General features: G+C 36.6%; 2 protein-coding genes across 6 annotated transcripts in view; one reads left to right on the top strand and one right to left on the bottom strand.

Annotated features, from left to right (window-relative positions):
* Positions 1-22536, top strand: part of LOC121877336 (actin-related protein 2/3 complex subunit 1A-B-like) — a 48086-nt gene that overhangs the window by 12312 nt on the left and 13238 nt on the right. For 4 of the 5 annotated variants that reach the window (XM_042383042.1, XM_042383043.1, XM_042383044.1 and 1 more), the window contains 4 exons: positions 3529-3646; positions 6839-7017; positions 7321-7424; positions 11223-11243. In XM_042383042.1, coding sequence (XP_042238976.1) covers positions 3529-3646; positions 6839-7017; positions 7321-7424; positions 11223-11243 — 422 coding nt within the window. The remainder of the gene's footprint in view (positions 1-3528; positions 3647-6838; positions 7018-7320; positions 7425-11222; positions 11244-22536) is intronic. The other variant, XM_042383045.1, reaches the window with a different exon arrangement.
* The window catches only part of LOC121877334 (programmed cell death protein 7-like), a 59196-nt gene continuing 53921 nt past the window's right edge, over positions 17262-22536 (bottom strand). Inside the window, exon 8 of the mRNA XM_042383040.1 lies at positions 17262-17478. The gene's annotated coding sequence lies outside the window, so the exon portion shown is untranslated. The remainder of the gene's footprint in view (positions 17479-22536) is intronic.

Raw genomic sequence — 22536 nt, 5'->3', positions numbered from 1 at the left:
TCCACATATACGCGGTGAGTGTCCGGCTCGAGACGCTATTTTTAGATTTGCCCCACCCGCCACCCTGCCTGACTGCCTGTTTTAGCTCATAAAATTCATAAAAATTACCCGGCCAGAATATAATTTACATTGCTGGAATTCTTATAATTTGGTGATCATTTTGAATATAAACATCATATATTTTGCATTAGACATACAAATTTTAGATAAAATGTTTTCTCTGAGTAAATATGTTATCTTTTGTGCAAAATATATGACATTTATATTCAAAATATTCCTGGTCTTACAAGGAATCCAGCAATGTCAATTATATTATCCTAACTTTAGTTTGAGGTATTATTTATTACTAAAGTTAAATATTCTGGTTTTCCCACACATCTCCTTGGGACGGTTGGTGGGGGGTGGGGGGAGGGAGGGACCGACCGACCATCTGTTACCCTGTGAAGAATATATTTTTTTTTTTTATTAACTGAAGATATTTGTTTTAGCTCATAAAATTCATACAAATTACCCGGTCAGAATATAATTTACATTGCTGGAATTCTTATAATTTGATGATCATTTCGAATATAAACATCATATATTTTGCATTAGACATACAAATTTTAGATAAAATGTTTTCTCTGAGTAGATATGTTCTCTTTTGTGCAAAATATATGACATTCATATTCAAAATATTCCTGGTCTTACAAGGAATCCAGCAATGTCAATTATATTATCCTAACTTTAATCTGAGGTATTATTTAATACAAAATGTTAAAATTTATTTTTTTCACCCAACATCTCTTGAAGGGAGGATTGGTGGGGGGTGGGGGGGGAGGGTTGGGACTGACCGCGCGGTTGGAAGAGGGGGGGAGGCAAGGTGGGGTACTTTGATTGACAGATAGTGTCCTGAAGAATATTTTTTTTTTTTTTATTAACTGAAGATATTTGTTTTAGCTCATAAAATTCATACAAATTACCCGGCCAGAATATAATTTACATTGCTGGAATTCTTATAATTTGGTGATCATTTTGAATATAAACATCATATATTTTGCATTAGACATACAAATTTTAGATAAAATGTTTTCTCTGAGTAACTATGTTATCTTTTGTGCAAAATATATGACATTTATATTCAAAATATTCCTGGTCTTACAAGGAATCCAGCAATGTTAATTGTATTATCCTAACTTTAGTTTGAGGTATTATTTATTAAAATTTAGTGGTTTTCCCCCAAAAATTTCTCAGAGAGGGAAGAGCCAGCAGTGTAGTGTGAGAAGAGGGGGAGGGAGTTGAGTCCATTATTTGAATGGACATTAACTTGGCGACTGTATTTCTCTATTTCTCTTAGTATTAATTGTGTGCATGTACCATCATAAAATTAAGATGTTATTTTTGCTACAACATAGTTATGTGTCGTCAAAAAGTGGAGTTTGGGGGTCGGGCCGGTTTCTATTGGAATTAATCCCATATGCTCTGTTGTTCACTTAACGCAGATTTCACTTAACGCGGGACCCTCTGGGTTCTATTGACCGCGTTAAGTGGGGTACAACTGTATTTATTTTTTTGTGTTCCAATAAAATACATTAATAATTAAAAACTCGCGAAATTTGAGAAGCTACTATACGACATTTAGCCCTTCAATATGTCTTCAAAGAGACCATGACGTAGAGAAAGTGGTGCTAGTGCTTCTAGGCATAAGCACAAGTCACTATCTATCCAGGAAAAGGGTGAATATCCATGGTCCGGCAATTTCCATGGTCCGGCACCGGTCAGGTCCCCAGGTTGCCGGACTAGAGAGGTACAACCTGTATAAAGATTAAGTCAATCAAATACATATTCAGTAATAAACAATAATGAATCTTTTGTACATATTCTTAAAAAGATAAATGACGCGGAATCCTTAAATGCGCAAGTATATGTTGGCGTTCCCAATCCATCTCTTTTTTTTTCTTCTTCTTTTTTTTCCTTCTTGTCCATTCGTGGTTAGCTACTTCTATTGTTCCATTTATTAACATTAAGTAACGTTCTTAAACATATATATTCATTTTTTTTTACATTAATTTTACTACAGCTACAACCAGGGTCTTATTTTCTTAATTTTCTCGTGTAGAACTATCGTCCGGGACTCCCGGCTGTAAACACAAATGAAAACAATGGCGTCCCATCTCCTCGTGTGTGACCATATTATTATTCATTTATATTGTATAAGGTGCATTCAGAAACATTATTTAAAGAATGTGGTTTGCAATTTTCACTAATTGTATTGCTTTAGGGGAAAAAAGGGTAAAAAGCCACACAAAAGGTATGAAAAGGTTGCACTTGGGAACGCATCTCATTATTATTGCTTTATTTTAATGGTAATTTATGATTCGCGATATGATGATTCACTTTACACTGCAATATTGGAGGATACATTACCGTTGTTATTCAAGACTTTACTGTAATTAATATACAGTTGACCCTCGTTAAAACGGACTAATAGGGGAGGAAGGGTGTCCGTTTTAGCCGATTGTCCGAATTAACCGATTTAGGGGTTAATATTGCATAATATTGCATTATACAGCTATGTGTATGATTATTTGAGTGCCCCATCATAGGAGTCCGTTTTCTCTCATTTCAGGACGCCTCAGTCCTCCGTTTTCTCTTAATCTTGGAGTGCAGTGCACCAGAGACTTCGTTATTCCTTATTAATGACACAGAATTTGATATTGCAACTGGGGTTGGAATTGTTGAGGCAACTTAGGTATGTCTGATTACAGTTGGAATTTGCAAGATGCATTGTGAGTGATGTTTAAAGCTTCAACTGTCTTTATGGTTGGTAAAACTTGTCAAGTCTGTCAGTTTGAGTGGCATGTGTGAGGCCTTGTGTTTGTACAACCGCTAAATATATAAATATATAATTTTATGGTAATTATCAGAAACACACAGGCATGACTAGGTTTATTACAAAGTGATGAAAAGGATACTGTACAGTGGGTAGCCCACAAAACATGTAGCCATGTCTCTTTATTTGAGTGCCCCGTCATAGGAGTCCGTTTTCTCTCACTTCAGGACGCCTGAGTCGTCCGTTTTCTCTTTATCTTAGCAGTGCACCAGAGACGTCGTTATTCCTTAGTAGTGACGCAGAATTTGAAATTGCAACTGGGACAATCCCAGAACCAGAAATTTGATACGGACAGTTCAAATTTCGTCCGATTTATCCAAAATCTGGATTAAAGGGGTCCGAATTAACGAGGGTCGACTATAGTGACAAAAAATATATATATGTATAAAATTTAATTCATAGGTATTGATATGAGCAGACTGATTCATAAATCACTAGCATTCTCTCATCACTGGTTCAATTTCTCACTGTTTCAGTACAAAGCAATTGTTAATTTCTTGTTCGTTTATTATTATATTCATAGTTAATTTAGAAAGAGTTATTGAATCTTTTTAACAAAATTTATGTTCAGCAAATGCTGTATAAAGTAAATAGGAGACATTTATAATAAGGTTGTTAAGTCATCATCATACATTATTTAAAATATTTTCCCACAGGTTCGCATATTTTCGGCTTGGATTAAAGACATTGAGCCAAAACCAACTCCAACTCCCTGGGGGGCGAAGATGCCTCTTGGCCAACTTATGACGGAGTTCTCTAATTCCACTGGAGGAGGTATGAAGGTTTCTCGTCTTATATATCAGTTATTGTAAATGTGAACCTATTGGAGGAGGTATGAAGTTTTTGGTCTTGTTTATCATAATTTTTGAAGACTTGATCCCAACGATCTGTCTGATGTGCTATTGATGCTTCACACAAACCAGTACTCTACATGCTACGACGACTTAGGTCACTTGGGACACCCTTGCTAGAGCTGAGGACCATCTACAACGCTTTTATTCTCCCCAAACTAACGTATGCGTCACCAGCCTGGTTGTCTTCTCTCAACTCCACCCAACAACGTTAGCTGGAGAAGGTACAGAAAAGGGCCTGCAGAATCATGCTCGGCGCAGAATACTCCGGCTACACCAATGCTCTCTCCACCCTGGAAATTCCATCCCTCAGTAATCTCCACCACCAAGCACTGGAAAGGTTTGGCAGTGGACTACTGCACCACCCTCGTCATCGCCACCTCCTGCCACCGGCAGCCCCCCACCCAACTCGTGCAGTCCTCCACTACAACAAAATTCAGCCCATAAGAGCCCGCACCGATAGATATAAGAATAGCACCATTCCAACTATTGTTAAAATAATAAACAACTCCTGATTTATGTACTGTACAGCCCTGTAAATGTATTGAGCGTATATTATTATGTCTAAATCACATGTAAGTTTGTATACAGCTAGACCCCGACTTACTACCACATGGACTTACGTCCATTGGTACTTACGACCTGCTTTGACCGTACGTCCGTCGGGACATACGACTGCGGCAGTCGTGACCAAAAATATTTTCAAATGACGCTCGCATTTTCTATCCCGAAACGTTTCCGTCCGGGGCGAGTGGGTACACTCACTCTGTGGAGCGCTTTGTTTGTGTTTGGCTATCGTATCCTTTACTGATCGCGCTGTGAACTTTCGTTATTATCATATTTAATTGACTTTATAATGACTGGAAAGCCTAAAAGTGAGAGTGCTGGTGGTGTTCCAAAGAAAAGGAGACAGGCAATTACTTTTGAGATGAAAATGATGATAATAACACAGCATGAGAATGGAAAAACAGTAGCAACAATCTCATGCGACCTAGGTTTCTCACACTCGACTATATCCACTATTCTGAAGGACAAGGAACGTATTCGTGAAGTAGTGAAAGGAACAACACCTATAAAGGGAGCTATAATATCAAAGTGAAGACAAGGTCCTATTCACGATATGGAAAAATTATTGGTGATATGGATGGAAGACCAGATACAGAAGCGTGTACCCTTAAGCCTTCTAACCATACAGGCTAAAGCAAGAAGCCTGTTTCAAAGCCTGAAGGAGCAGGCAAGAGATGAATGTGATCAAACCTTTACAGGAAGTCATGGGTGGTTTGATAGATTTAAAAAACGCTACAGTCTACACAATGTTAAGGTGAGTGGAGAGGCAGCTAGTGCCGATGTTGGTGCTGCCGAAGCTTTTAAAGAGGAGTTAGATGATGTGATTGTGGAAGGGAATTATTTGCCTGAGCAAATATTCAATGTGGATGAGACTGGATTATTGTGGAAGCGCATGCCTGAGCGGACATACATCCACAAAGAGGCGAAAACAATGCCCGGATTCAAGGCATTCAAGGACAGAATTACACTTCTGCTGGGGGGGAATGTTGCTGGTTTCAAGCTAAAGCCCTTCATGATCTATCATTCAGAGAACCCCAGGGCTTTTAAACATGTAAGCAAGCACACACTGCCAGTGTTTTATCGCAGTAATAAGAGAGCCTGGATGACCCTAGTACTGTTTGAGGATTGGTTCATGACTTGTTTCATTCCACGAGCCAAGGAGTATTGTCTGCAACAACAGATTCCATTCAAGATTTTACTGATTTTGGATAATGCTCCGGGACACCCACCACATCTGGACGACATGCACCCTGATGTTAAGGTAGTGTACATTCCACCTAACACTACCTATATCATCTAACCCATGGATCAAGGTGCTATTGCTGCCTTTAAAGCGTATTATTTATGCACGACCTTCGCTCAGGCTGTTGCTGCTACTGAAGGTGAGAAAACGCTCAGAGTTTTGGAAGGAGTACAACATTTTGTCATGTATAAAGAACATAAGTGCAGCATGGGATCAGGTTACAAAACATTGCATGAGTGGAATATGGAAGAAAATCCTGAAAAGATATGCGGACAGTTTCAAAGGAGTTAATGAAAATAAAGTTATTTCGGATATTAGTAACAAGATAGTGGAGTTAGGTAAACAGCTGGAGTTAGAAATTGATAATGAAGATGTTGGACAGTTGGTTGAAAGTGTAGCGGAAGAGCTCAGTAACGAGGATCTTAATGAACTAGATGCACAGAAAATTGCAGAGGAAGAAGAGAGACAAAATGTAGAAGAAGAACCTGCACCCCCCAAAAAGTTTTCAGTGAAACAAATGGCAGAGGCATTTGCTATAATTAATAAAGCAATGCAAATGTTTGATGGCATGGATCAAAATTATATGAACGTTATGCCAAAGTTGACAGAACTATCCAAGATGCATTTGCTTGCTACAGAGAAATTTATAATGAAAAGAAAAGCAAACTGTGCAGTCTAAATTGGACATCTATTTCAAGAAGCCCCCCCAGTGCTGTCTCCTCATGCCCCACCAGTGCTGCCTCTTCAATCCCTCAAGATGATCCAGTACCTTCAACCAGCAAGTTTTCACAGCACTTAAACCTGTCTGAAGAAAGTGACATTGATGATCCACCCAGCCCTGTCTCCTCTTCTGCTTCTTCCAATAAACATAGTCTCCATGTATCCTGTAAATAGAAAATTATGGGGGCCCTGTGTGCATTCAGCTGACTACATTTAAGGTAAGTGCTCAGTCACACTGTATCCATTCCTCATTATTTATTACTTTTACTGTACTGTATCCATTCATCATTTATTACTTTTACTGTACTGTATCCATTCCTCATTATTTATTACATTTAGTGTACTGTATTTCATTAGAGATTTTTATTTATTTATTTTTTTTAAATTTTGAATTCTTTTTTTATTTATTTATTTTTTTTATCTATGTCGGACTTGCGACCTGGATTTGGGTCCCTAACCCCGTCGTAAGTAGGGGAGCACCTGTATTTTCAGCCACCGGCTGCAACGCTATTAATAAACCGTTTATTATTATTATTTTATTTACTCACAGGGAACAGCCCATAATATATATTTATTTTTGTGCAGGGGGCTGGGTGCACAGTGTGAGTTTCTCTGGAGATGGTAACCGTGTGTGTTGGGTGGGCCATGACTCCAGTCTCACTGTGGCCGATGCTGGGAAGGAAATGGCCAAAACCCAGTTGAAAACGGAGTATCTACCTTTTACTGCTGTAACCTGGGTCTCACTAAAATCACTGGTGGCAGTGGTAAGTAGCCATAGTCTTACACTTATAGCATTACTTATAAGTTCCTTGGTATTAACAGTTACTAGCATTCGTATTTTTAACCTTTGATCCTATGTTCAGAATTATTTAATGAAACATGCTTGTGTCTGTGAACATGTACTGGATATGTCTTCAATAAACTTTCTTTGATTGACCTAAATTGTTCCCTTTTGTACAACTCTCTATCGAGCACATTTGACTTTCTCTTCTCACTACCTAGGATGGCTATAACCATGAGATCCATTTTCACTTCTTAATCTTTTTGTAACAATATTCCTCTTTTAGGGCCATGGGTGCTGTCCAATGTTATACTCTGTGGATGATACTGGCAAGTTGACCTTTGTAACCAAGCTGGATGTGGCACAGAAGAAAGAAACAGGCAGTCTAAGGTAAGTTCCTACACAATTTAGTAAGCATTATCCCTTCAGATGCTACTGTTTCTTGGTTTTGTTGGTTTTATCTCATAGTACTGTATATATTATGTTGCCTTGTATTTTATTATCTAAGGGGAGGAGGAACAAGTGCTAAGGGCTCCATGCACCCCTGTCCTGGTGAAGCATCTTAGGTCTTCCATACTAACACACATGTTATTGAAACATTCACTTAACATTGAATTTCTCTCAGGCTTTGTCTCCTCTCTATTGAACATAAGAACATAAGAAAGTAAGGAGTCTGCAATAGGCCGGTTGGCCTGTGCATAGCAGCTCCTGTCGAGAGTTACTACCACTCTCTATCATCCATGAATCTATCCAGCCTCTTTTTGAAGCTTTCCAGCATTCCAGCACTTACTACATAGTTGCTAAGCTTGTTCCACTTGTACCAAGAGATGCCACTATTAATGAACTCCCTCCTTTACTTCCTTAGCCATTTCTTACACTGTTCCAAATTTTTTTCTCAATTTTCATATTTTCATTAGTACAGTACAGTGCAGGGGTTATATACTGTATTCAGCTCCTCCCCGACTTATGGCCTACTCGACTTACGGCCGCCTCAGTCGTACCAAAATTTTGTCAACTTACGTATTTTCGAGTCCCAACGTCAGTGATTGCGCTGTGTACTGACAAAATTTTAGTTTGTAATTCACTTTAAAATGGCTGGCAAGCTTAAAAGTGAGAGTTTTGTGGTGCTGAAAAGAAAAAGAGACACCTATTTTAGATTTTCTTTGTATTATTTAAGCATTTTCGACTTACAACCTGGATTTGGGTCCCTAGCCCTGTCATAAGTCGGGGTGCAGCTGTATATAGATACAGTATTTATTCCCTTCTCTGTACTGTACAGTACAGTTGTACCCCGCTTAACGCGGTTTCACTTAACGCGATTTCTCATATACGCGGTGCTTCGTCAGAACCGAACTTTCACTTAACGCGGTTCATCTACTCATATACGCGGGCACAATGCGCACAAGGTCGCCCAGTCATCAAAACATTACCGAGTTCTTTACCCGCCACCCACCACAGCCTGCCCAAGTCAGTGATAGTGATAATTATAGTGAGGATATGGACATATATGGACTTTGAGGGGTTTGACAAAGAGGCCCTGCAAGCCTCTGTGGTGGATAGTGATACAAGTGATACAGGTGAGGGCCAATAATCTGCCCTCTGCCTCGGAACCAACCGCCCATCCCCGTGTGCCCAGCCATCTTTTCTACTAATGTAAGTGTTAAAAAACCTAATACAGTGGGATATGCTATAACGAATCTAATTGGTTCTAGATCCTTGTTCGTTATAGCATTCGTTCGTTATAGGATTAATCCGTTCCAGGCCCCCAAATACAACCACTTCACACTGAAAAATATAATATAAAATTGTAAAAATTGTAAAAAAGTGCATAAATATGCATCTAAACCCCTGAAATAAAGAATATCATTAATACTTGTAATAAAAAACAATAACTTAGAAAAAAAAAATTAAATAATGTTCGTTGTAGGAGTTTCGTTCGTTATAGCATTCTCAATTTTATAGGTAAAACCGTTCGTTATAGGAATATTCGTAGTAGGATCCGTTCGTTATAGCATACCCCACTGTATTGATATTTCTCTTAATTATTAATTGTGTGTGCATACCATCATAAAGTTAATATAATATTTTTACTACAACATAGTTGTGTGTCGTCAAAAAGTGGAGTTTGGGGGTCGGGCCAGTCTCTATTGGAATTAATCCCATATGTTCTGTTGTTCACTTAACGCGGTACCCTGTGGGTTCAATTGACCGCGTTAAGCGGGGTACAACTGTATATGAATATTCGTTTGAAGTGAAAAACCAGCCTTTTAAAACTTGAATTATGAAGTGCATTTACAAGAGCTATAATCTTATAATATTTTTAATTATACTGGTATCAGAGTAAAAAAAATATACAAGTACAGTACTGTACTGTACGGTAGAACGTCGATACAACATGAGATATGTTCCAAGAGAGGTTCGCTTTAAACCGAATTCGCACTAAATCAAAGTGTTGTTTCAATGGAATAATTTAGTTTGGTACTTGAGAGAAACACAAAATACTAAAAAGACTGAGAGTCTACCCAGATGCACCTCAACCCATCTCCTAGAATAAACAAAACATTGTTTTTTGTAATATTAGGTTAAAACAAACACTCATAAATCAACACAGCTAAAATTATGGGACGTGAAATGGTCTGTTTACTAGCGATCAGCTGATGGGAAGATTGGGGTGGGGAGGTGAAGTGATATGCTTGACAGTTGATGCCAAGGTTTAGTGTTTATTTATTTATCTGTCCTTAAGAGTGACTTTAAGTTTTCTCTTTTGAAGTGTCACTGAACTGACATGTTCTAATTAATTTTATTACAAGGGGCTAAAAAAAATTCTCTTTTGCAAAAGATATGACGTTTATATTCAATTTATTCACTGTCTTGCAAGGATTACAGCAATGCAAATTATATTCTCCAAACTTTAGTCTGTGATATTATATAAGATAAAAACTGTAAGCCTATAACCACCCAACCCTTGCTCGGGAGGTGACAGTGACACGATTGACAGTTGGCGCCGAAGGTCTAGTGAAGTATTTATTTGTTTCTTTATGTCCTTTAGATTGAGTTTTTGTTTTTTGTTTATAAAATGTCACAGAAGTGACCGGGGAGAATATAATTTACATTGCTTGAATTCTTATAATATAGTGATTAATTGGAATATAATCATGCTATAGTTTTCACGAGACAAAACTTTTAGTAATCATTTCGTACAATATTTTGAGTACATGTACAGTACAGCTTTGCCCTTAGGACAGTGTAGCATACCCAGAGAAACATTAGGCGCGAATTTTAAAATATGATGCGCCAGATTGACTCTCGCAAAATAGGAAAGATAGCTTTAAGTTAAAACATTGTCCTTAATTTTGGGTGTCGCTTTAAACCAATAATCTTAAATTGAATCGCTTTAAATCGACGTTCTGCTGTACTCATGAAAATATGAACATTGAGAAAAAAATACGTATATACTGTAAATGGAATGCTGTTGTTGATTATTTTCAGTTTAGTATTTCATAGCCTTCCACTTGTTAGCTACTCTGATCTCTAAGCTATATTTTGAGCTAAGATTCTCTACTTGAGTATCTTTGTTCTGTAATATTAGTTTTATTACCATTAGGTGGACAACATTTGACACCAATATGGAACTTACTGTACATAAAACTGCATATTTTCACAAGGGTATCTTTATTTGTAATAAATATTAGCTTTCTTGTCTTTGTTCCTGACAGATTCGTTAGTAATATTTAAGGAACCTGGTAATGACAGTATTTTCTTAAACAGTTATTGTATGTGTGTGCGTCAGATTGTGTGCTAGTGCTCCTATGAGTTTGCTGCTGTGAATTTTTGGTGTTTGTGCATTATTAATCAGCAGTTTGGTGGGTATATGCACAGAGTAATGATAAATATTGTTTTCAGTTGATGACTGATGATCACTGTATTGGCAGTATATTTTGAAAATAATATATTAGACTGGTAAATAGATGAAGATACTTATGCTGTTGAAAGAAATTGGACAGATTGTTTGTTATAACACATGATTAATCATGAGACCAACTTAGAGTATTGCATCTGTTGTAGTAATGAAAAAACTTTTAATGAAGATACTGTGTGTTGTAGACAAAATATTTACTTATTTCTTGTATATATTTAATGGACAATATGTATGTGTACTGAGAAGCTAAAATTTTTTTCAATGTTTAGAGAAGTGAATCCCATTGAAAGGTAAGAAAATTGGTAAACTAAGAGTAACACATGTGGTTCACTTAGTGACAACCAAATAGAAAGGTCCAGTTTCTAAATTTGCTATTGTATGTTTTATGTATCAAAGAGTATTGTTTTTGGCATGTTAAGAAGCATTGTGTTAATAGTTTGTTGGATGGGAAGAGCCACTTTATTATTGTCAACTGGTCAAGTACAGTCTTTCAATAACCTGTTATAATATATTAACCAATCTGAGAACCAGTGGACCACTAGTCTAATGATAATAGCTGAAGTTGTAAGTATGATTAGTTTTGAGTTAAGTTAGTTGATTGTTCAGCCCAAAGTATAGTGGTTTAGTTTGCTTTTGGTTTGCGAGTCACTTTGGTGAGTTGACGTTTTTAACTTTAGTAACATTGGACCACTGATTACTGTAGTGTCATTGACTGAGTTGCAGTTGGACCTCAGTAATCCACATATAGTCTGACTTTCTCTTTTAAATTATCATATGATTGTTCATTGCTGTCCCAAGAGAAGGACATAGGAATGAGTACTTTCAATGTGTGTCTAGCAGTTGTGAACATCATAACTTGTAATGCAGTTTAAGCAAACTTGATATTGCTTAAGATCACACACGAGTTCATCAGAAAGAATTATATTATGTTACCACAGTCTGGAGTTAAAGCTCTTTCAACTTGTCACAGCAGGGGTGGCCTCTTTCTTGTGGGACATGAGTAACTGTTATATCCCTGAACATCAATAAGTACTCTTAATTTTTTAGAATAAATTAAGACATAAGTAATAAGAAATAAACATTGGTTTGTGAAACTCCTAGGTATATTTTGTTGATGGTTTCCTTTTTTTAGCTTCATATAGGCATTTGTAGGAACCAGACAATGATTGGATTAGTACCATACAGTGGTCCCTCGGTTAACGAACACAATTCGTTCCAGAAGGTTGTTCGTTAACTGAAACCATTGTTTCAATGGGATTTGGGGTAATTGGTTCCAGCTCACCGAAAATTACAAAGTAAAAAAAAAATGCAGTAGGGTACACTTACTTTGAGGTGTGTATGTAGAAGGCTCGTGGTTGATGATGATGATGGGAATTAGAAGTGGGGGTGGAGGAGAAGGGAGAAGAGAAGGAAGTGGGGGTGGAACAGAAATCACCCCATGCTTCATGCCGTCATTTCGCCCATAAAATTTTAAGTTCACTAGGTGTAATTCAAGATTATTTTCTTTAAATCAACACTGCACTGCACTATATATTGTCAATATGTAAAATAAATTTAAGAATGACCAATAGTTGTACTGTAAAAATGTAAAAATAGTTTATGTTCAAGAGAGTCTCAAGCAAGATGTTGCCTCTACTGACCAGAGATACAAACTGACGCCTGTTTGGTGAGTTGAGTGGCTGTTTGGCGCACTAAAAACTAGTTTTATTGTACAGTATAGTCTGGATTTTTGCAGTCAATTGAACCCGTGGAGGTCCGCGTAAAACGAGAAACGCGTAAATGAAATAACAGAACATATGGGACTAAATGAAATAGAGACTGGACCGATCCCCAAACTCCACTTTTGCCGACACAATATGTACGTTGTAGTAAAAATAACATCTTAATTTTATGATGGTATGCACACATAATTAATAATATAGAGAAATATCAATAATATTAGGTTTTTTAACATTTAAGTTAGTAGAAAAGCTGGGTCGGCACACGTGGATGGTGGCTGGTTCCGAGGCAGAGGGCAGATTAGTTGCCCTCCGGTGAATCACTTTTACTTTCACTACTCGCAGAGGTTTGCAGGGCCTCCCAGACAAACCTCTCAAAGTCCATATCGTCACTATCACTATCACTGATGTTGTCGAGATAGATCTGGATATACAGCTCCATAACTTTCGTCAGATGGTTATTAGACGCTTCATACCGATGCTTGTCTGGGTCGTTGTTAAGGATGAGCTTAATTTTCTCCCCCAACTCAATGATTTCCTTCACACAATCATGGCTTGGTCCAGGTAATTCAATGTTTTCTCTGGTGGTGGGGGTCCCGCGGATGCCATTGTGAGTTGTGAGGGGAATAGCGGGCACAAGAGAGAACTGTATACGCGGACTGAGAACAATGAGACAAGCCCTGCTAGGTCAGCGACTTCTACCCTCTGGTGGCAGGGCATGTCATGTTACATTAGACCAATCACAGTTAGCGGCGAAGGGGCGAAGGGAATGCGTGGGTGGTAAGGATGAGTGGCCCAATCACAGTCCGATACGTCATATGATTTCACCGATAATGCAACAGTGACATACTGCGCACCTCTCCCTGCGCCGCTTCCCCCCTGCTTGTGGTCCAGCATGGGCCGCTTGAATACAAAATGGCGCGGCGCGTCTGGACCTCCAGACACTCTCCGCGTAAATGACCAGATTTACCGCGTAATTAAAGCATTTCAATTGTGGCAAGGTACCGCGTAAATCCAGACTATACTGTACTTCAATTATATTAAATAATTGTTAAAATTACTAAAAATTTTAATATAAAACTTGGAAAATTCTTGATATTTACTCAAATGGGGACGAATTTAAGCCCTAGAACCGATTACTGTATTGGCGGACTAATATTCCAGCTGGTGAGCAAGCGAAAACATGTTGAGAGGAATTCGTAAGGGATTCGTTAATCGAATTTTTTCCCGTTAACCGAATTTAATATTCTTATGGAAGGTAATTTGTTAACCGAGGCGTTCGTTAACCGAGGGACCACTGTACATGTATTTCATTATTGCACTAGTCACTCAGGGCTACCTGTCCTGTATAGTCAACAACTAAAGATGCTTTTCATTTTCTGCTATAATTTAGATTGGCCAGAACCAAGGGCAAACATACCCCCTTTATTTGCATTCGTCATTTATATACGGAAAAGATGTGTTCTGTGATGGTGTTTGCCTTCTACAACAATGCCCCAAAATGTCTACAGATTGTATCAGAAAAATGGATAAACATTACCTTACATATTTTTGTTAAGATCACATGAATATATTGCAACAGCATCATTATCCTCATTTGTTGATATGCAAAGTTTCTTACAACTACAGTGAGGGCAAAGTTGCTGTTGTAATGCTGTACAAGCATATATGCAGTCTCCTCAAAAATCAGTAAGGTAGTGTGTACTGCATAAATTTTTTGGAGACACCCCACATTTGTCTTTATCCCTGTTGCTTCACATGTCAACAGCTTGTTCATCCCCATAAAGCACTTGATGCCACCTATCTGTCAGTATGCTTTGATGCCACAGTCACCTTTTGTTATGCACACTGCTGCTTCCTGAATGTGCTAGTGTGAACTTGTGAATAAAAAGAAAAGGGGAGGTGATAATTAATTTGCCTGATCAGCTGGTTGTGACTACAAATCAAGTTACAATATTTATATTCATTCTTTCAGGCTATTATTCACTGTAATGCAATGTAGCCAAATTCAAGAGTAATTAATGTAGTCTCCCATCATTTGCTGTCATTCTTTTATTCTTGGTGTTGTAACGTGTGTTCTGATGTGATGTTGAACGATCCATGTACAGTATTGTAATATAAAAGCTGGTAGCTTGGAAGTCTGTGTTGTAGTGAGCTCTATTTTGTTAGTCTCAGGGATATTGTTGAAGGGGTGATATCAGAGGTTCACATTTGTCATAATAATGTTTTTGTGTATACAGTATTTGTGAAAAGACATTAATAATGTGTGTCTTGGACTAACACTAAGGTGTTATAAGATCTCTTGAAAGAGCTCACTTTTGGTGCCGTCACAAAACTGGCAAATTGTTCCAAGAGTTAACAAATCTCACTTTTTCAGAGTGTTAGCACTTTCAAGACCAGACTTGACTAACACTGGAGCAGGTTCAGATACATTTAGGAGCTAGTACTTGCCAACAGTGCGTAACCGACCGCCTAAGGATAAAAGTAAAAAAAAATAATAATAACATGTTTTAAGTTTGGGGAGTCACGTTAGTGTGGAAAATGATTGTTAATCCTATAGACATTGTATATATCCTCACACATACACACACCTTTCAAAAATATTATCATTCCTACTTTCAACTACTGATATGACCCCAAAACCTCACGAGATTTTCATTGCATATTATTATAAAAAATGGGAAAATAAATTAATCTTCGTGGTGTAATGTTGTTTCGCAACATAAGTTATTATTTGAAGCTGTGTATCATTATCCATAAGGGAATAATCAGTGGTTTAACTAGCCAGGTAGTGGAGTCAACTAGTCACAGGTTTATATGAGAATGAATGCCAAAAAACAAACTCATTTCTCTAGAGTAGTAAGGAATGGTGGTTTATAAATGGGGAACTGTGTAACTTTATGGTAGATGGTTTTATATCTCTTCTTTTGCATATTCCTTCGTTATAGATGTTGCAAGAACATAGTCACATAGCAGCGTATGGTACTGTTATGTGTCTTATCTCATTTTATCTTTTCCAATAGAAGTAAACTTATTCGAATAAGATCTTTTTGAAGTGATATTATTGTGCTTTTTTTACATTCAGCTTTTTATATGAAATTATTTCCCCCACAGGAACCAACACCTTCTCTCAAACTTACTTTTTATTCTAGATATTTTAACAACTTAGTCTTTGATAATATTTACTGGTGCAAAATAATGTATAGTCTGTCCATAAATTACCTGATCAATTTTAAAACTTAATAACCTTAGAAGTATTATAGATAGAACGTGAGTTTTGTTATACGTACTTGATGAACTACCTGAACATTAATGGCTAATGTTTTTTAGATTATTAAATGTGCAAAAAAAAAAAAGGACATAATTTATGGATTCCTACACTACTTTTTTATTTAATATGCTGTTGTTACTCTGGGTTAACCTCCATACTTAATATATGTCATTAAGTTCTTTACATACAGTAAGCCTTCCCAGTGTATTGTACTGGATTGTTATCTTCATAACCTGTGCTGTCTGTCAATCCTGCTTTATATGCCCTGTTAAAAGTTTGAGTTTATCTTGTCTGTGCAGGGGACGAAATAACCAGTAACACTTGACATTGCATAAGAGAAGACTGCCCTAATGTAGAGCTAAAGTAAAATGTATGGTGCTTGCTATTTGTTGATAATTGTAAAGCAGGCATTAATGGCCATTATTTGGTAACTATTTTACCCCTTGTCATCTGTAGAATCTTTTGAAAAAATTTGGGTCACCGTCTAGCTGCACCTGACCGAGAGAATTCCAATCAGTCTTAAGAAATATTTATGTACCGGTAGTTATAATTTGTGCAAGTTGGATTATAGCATTAATGAAGCAGTCACAGTAAAAGATATAAGGGAGGTTAAGTACTCATGCGACCAGTACACAGTAGAAGGTTGTGAGATAGAAAAAATTATAAAAGTTGAAATGTAGGGATGAAATAAATTAAGGAATAATTAGTAAATTGTGTTCTGGAAGGATTCTTATTTTTTCACATTAATGGAAAGCTGCAGTGGTGTTCCCTAATAACACGGTCTCTTCACTCAGCGCAACATCTACTTTCAGCAGCATGTCCATCGTCAAAATTCACTAGACACGGTGCTCTTCTAACCCTTCTCAAAATATCTAATTGTGTTGAGAATGTATCTTTTAATATTGAAATGAAGAGTTTTAAGTTATAGAAATAAACATACTACACCCAGTTACTAGTTCTCCTTCATAGCCATATTAAAGTGGCAACAGCACTTCTAGTGTAAAAAAGATTGCAAGTAAATATGGTATCCTTTCTGAATGCAATTTATGCATATACAGTAATCCCGTGTTTTTCGCGGGAATTACATTCCTGAAACCCCCGCGAAAAGCCAAAACCGTGAATACTCTTTTAGGAAACACTGTACCTGTGGCCACCAAACAGCTCAGGTAGTTCATGCACTTAACCATGCCATGATCTCCACTCACGGCCCATTGGTCACACTGATCACTGATGCACTGTACCGGCATTTACTGACATCATTATTTGAAACTGATCATATTGTAGTATACAGTAATAATGGAAAGATGTAAACACAGTTATATGCAAAAAAATTTTATTTACAAGAAAATAAAAAAAATATATTTCGCTGAGGTTGGCAACACCCGCATTGCCAGCCTCTCCCTGCTGTCACGGCGTCTGCACTCCCTCACACAGTCACAGTAGCGTTCACAGTATGGTAGGCACTTGTGGACTGAGGTTTCTTGGAGCAGCGGGTGTCTGAGGCAGGAAAGGGTGGCTTCTGTTTGCTGCACTGCACTGGAATATCGAAAATGGCACGAAATATATATACAGTAGTACCCCTGAACCCACAGGGTACCGCGTTAAGTGAACAACAGAACATATGGGATTAATTCCAATAGAGACTGGCCCGACCCCCAAACTCTACTTTTTCCGACACAATACCTATGTTCTAGTAAAAATAACATCTTAATTTTATGATGGTACATGTACACAATTAATACTTAAGAGAAATAGAGAAATACAGTCGCCAAGTTAATATCCATTCAAATAATGGACTCAACTCCCTCCCCCTCTTCTCACACTACACTCGCTGGCTCTTCCCTCTCTGAGAAATTTTGGGGGGAAAACCATTAAATTTTAACATTTAGTAATAAATAATACCTCAGATTAAAGTTAGGATAATATAATTGACATTGCTGAATTCCTTGTAAGACCAAGAAAATTTTGAATATAAATGTCATATATTTTGCACAAAAGATAACAAATTTACTCAGAGTAAACAAAATACTTACATTAATCTAAAATTTGTATGTCTAATGCAAAATCTATGATGTTTATATTCAAAATGATCATCAAATTGTAAGAATTCCAGCAATGTAAATTATATTCTAGCCGGGTAATTTGTATGAATTTTATGAGCTACAACAAATATCTTCAGTTAATAAAAAAAAAATATATTCTTCACACCGTGCCAGATGGTCGGTTGGTCCCTCCCTACCAGATGTGTGGGAAAACCAGAATATTTACCTTTTTAGTAATAAATAATACCTCAAACTAAAGTTAGGATAATATAATTAACATTGCTGGATTCCTTGTAAGACCAGGAATATTTTGAATATAAATGTCATATTTTTTGCACAAAAGATAACATATTTACTCAGAGTAAACATTTTATCTAAAATTTGTATGTCTAATGCAAAATCTATGATGTTTATATTCAAAATGATCATCATATTGTAATAATTCCAGCAATGTAAATTATATTATGGCCGTGTAATTTGTATGAATTTTATGAGCTAAATAAAAAAAAAAATTATACTTCACCGCGTATATGGGTAGATGAACACGTTAAGTGAAAGTTTGGTTCTGGCGAGGCACCGCGTATATGGGAAATCGCGTTACGTGAAACCGCGTAAAGCGGGTAATACTGTGTGTGTGTGTATATATATGTATATATATGTATATATATATATATATATATATATATATATATATATATATATATATATATATATATATATATATATATATATATATATATATATATACACACACACAGTTGTACCCCACTTAACGCGGTCAATAGAACCCAGAGGGTCCCGCGCTAAGTGAAAACCGCGTTAAGTGAACAACAGAACATATGGGATTAATTCCAATAGAACCCAGCCCGACCCCCAAACTCCACTTTTTGACGACAAATAACTATGTTGTAGTAAAAATTCTATCTTAACTTTATGGTGGCATGAAAAACAAGTAATATAGAAGAGGTTAGGTTAGGAAAGATAAAGGTTAACATAGGAAAAATAAAGAATAGGTTAAAAAACGAAAATTTTTGAGGAACACTCACGGTAGTAGAAGAGATGGGTCGGCATACGGGGATGGAGGCTGGTTCCGAGGCAGAGGGCAGATTACTGCCCCTCAGGTGAATCACCATTACTAGGTGAATCACCATTACTAGGTGAATCAATATCACTGTCACTTACAGTTGTCAGGGCTTCCCTGACAAATCCCTCAAAATCAACTTCACTCTCACTATCACTGGCTTGGACTGGCTGTGGTGGGTTGCGGGCGAAGAAATCTGTTATGCTCCCTCCCTCCCTCCCCGGGGTAGTCACGTCATAATACTTTAAGCCAATTACAGCTAGCAGCAGAGGGGGGTAGGGCTGCATGGCCAATCACAGTCCGAGACGTCATATGACGTCGGTGATAACGCAACAAAGACACACACTGCGCAACCTTACCGCGCCGCTTACCCAAGCGGAGGGAGGAGGAGGGAGAGGCGGGCGGGTGGGTGGCGCGTGGCGCGTGGTCAAAATCTAAAAATAGCATCCGAGCCGGACACTCACCGCGTAGCTGTGGAAAAACCCGCGTTAAGTGAAAGTTCAGCTTTGGCAAGGCACCGCGTATATGATAAAACGCGTTAAGTGAAAGCGCGTTAAGCGGGGTAAAACTGTGTGTGTATATATATATATATATATATATATATATATATATATATATATATATATATATATATATATATATATATATATATATATACAGTTGTACCCCACTTAACGCGGTCAATTGAACCCAGAGGGTCCCGCGTTAAGTGAAAACCACGTTAAGTGAATAACAGAACATATGGGATTAATTCCAATAGAACCCAGCCCGACCCCCAAACTCCACTTTTTGACGACAAATAACTATGTTGTAGTAAAAATAACATCTTAATTTTATGATGGTACATGCACACAATTAATACTTAAGAGAAATAGAGAAATACAGTCGCCAAGTTAATGTCCATTCAAATAATGGACTCAACTCCCTCCCCCTCTTCTCACACTACACTCACTGGCTCTTCCCTCTGAGAAATTTTTGGGGGAAAACCAGGTATAGTAATAAATAATTCCTCAAACTAAAGTTAGGATAATATAATTGACATTGCTGGATTCCTTGTAAGACCAGGAATATTTTGAATATAAATGTCATATATTTTTCACAAAAGATAACATATTTACTCAGAATAAACTTTACATCAAAAATTTGTATGTCTAATGCAAAATCTATGATGTTTATATTCAAAATGATAAGCAAATTGTAAGAATTCCAGCAATGTAAATTATATTCTGGCCGGATAATTTGTATGAATTTTATGAGCTAAAACAAATATCTTCAGTTAATAAAAAAAAATATATATTCTTCAACACTATCTGTCAATCAAAGTACCCCACCTTGCCTTCCCCCCCCTCTTCCAACCGCGTGGTCAGTCCCAACCTTCCCCCCACCCCCACCAATCCTCCCTTCCAGAGTTTATAACATTTAGTATTAAATAATACCTCAGATTAAAGTTAGGATAATATAATTGACATTGCTGGATTCCTTGTAAGACCAGGAATATTTTGAATATAAATGTCATATATTTTGGACAAAAGATAACATAGTTACCTAGAGAACAATTTTTATCTAAAAATTGTATGTTTAATGCAAAATATATGTTGTTTATATTCAAAATGATCACCAAATTATAAGAATTCCAGCAATGTAAATTATATTCTGACCGGGTAATTTGTATGAATTTTATGAGCTAAAACAAATATCTTCAGTTAATAAAAAAAAATAATAATTCTTCACCGGGTAACAGATGGTCGGTCGGTCGGTCCCTCCCTCCCCCCCACCCCCCACCCCCCACCAACCGTCCCAAGGAGATGTGTGGGATAACCACTAAATTTTAATAAATAATACCTCAAACTAAAGTTAGGATAATATAATTGACATTGCTGGATTCCTTGTAAGACCAGGAATATTTTGAATATAAATGTCATATATTTTGGACAAAAGATAACATACTTACCTAGAGAAACATTTTTATCTAAAAATTGTATGTTTAATGCAAAATATATGTTGTTTATATTCAAAATGATCACCAAATTATAAGAATTCCAGCAATGTAAATTATATTCTGGCTGGGTAATTTGTATGAATTTTATGAGCTAAAACAGGCAGTCAGGCAGGGTGGCGGGTGGGGGGTGGTGCGAATCTAAAAATAGCTCTCGAGCCGGACACTCACCGCGTATATGATGAAAAATGCCGCGTTAAGTGAAAGTTCAGCTTTGACAAGGCACACAGCGTATATACAACCGTTAACATAAAGCGTTAAAGCGGGGTAAAACACAATGTATATATATATATATATATATATATATATATATATATATATATATATATATATATATATATATATATATATATATATATATATATATATATATATATATATATATATATATATATATATATATATATATATATATATATATATATATATATATACATACAGTGGTCCCTCGGTTAACGAGTTACCTTCCATAAGATTCTTAACTTCGGCTAACGAGCAATCCCTCGATTAACGAGTTTCTTACTAGCTGACCTGAACATGTTTTTGCTTGCATTTGGCGGTCCACCAGCTGTAGTATTAGTCCGCCAATACAGCAATCGGTTCTAGGGCTTAAATTCCTTACCATTTTAGTAAATATCAAGAAGTTTATACCATTCAATAATTGTAAAAGTTTAACATTAAATTTTTTAGTAATTTTAACAATTGTTGAACATAATTGATGGTAAGGTCACTAGTTTCATGCGCGCCATCCAGCCTGCCAACACACCATACAGGCGTCAGTCTTTGTGTCACTTGCTTCAGACTCTCTTCAACTAAACGCTTTTTTTTCTGTGTTTGCAAGCAAATTATTGGTCATTTTGAAATTTATTTTACATATTGACAATATATAATGCAGTGCAGTGTTGATTTAAAGAAAATAATCTTGAATTACACCAAGAGAACTAAAATTTTATGGGTGAAATGGTGCCATGGGGTGACTTCTCTTCCACCCCAATGCCTTCTCTTCTTCCTTCTCTTCCACCCCCATTCTAATTCCCATCATCATCATCCAGGAGCCTTCTACATACACACCTCAAAGTAAGTGTACATTTCTACCTTTTTTGTTGAATTAAGGCAATTTTCGGTGAGCTGGAACCAATTACCCAAAACCCATTGAAACAATGGTTTCTGTTAATGAGCAACCTTCTAGAACAGATTGTGCTCGTTAACCGAGGGACCACTGTGTGTGTGTGTGTATATATATATATATATATATATATATATATATATATATATATATATATATATATATATATATATATATATATATATATATATATATATATATATATATATATATATATATATATATATATATATATATATATATATATATATATATATATTTATATATATATATATATGCAAGTAAATCACTGTAGGTGCGTGTGATCTAGGTATATGCTGATAACCACAAGGAAAAAAGAAAACACGAA

The sequence above is a fragment of the Homarus americanus genome, unplaced genomic scaffold (genome assembly GCF_018991925.1).
Source record: "Homarus americanus isolate GMGI-L3 unplaced genomic scaffold, GMGI_Hamer_2.0 scaffold367, whole genome shotgun sequence".
Classification (NCBI taxonomy): domain Eukaryota; kingdom Metazoa; phylum Arthropoda; class Malacostraca; order Decapoda; family Nephropidae; genus Homarus; species Homarus americanus.
The sequence above is the reverse complement of the archived record's forward strand: the minus strand, read 5'-3'. Positions and strand labels throughout refer to the sequence as shown.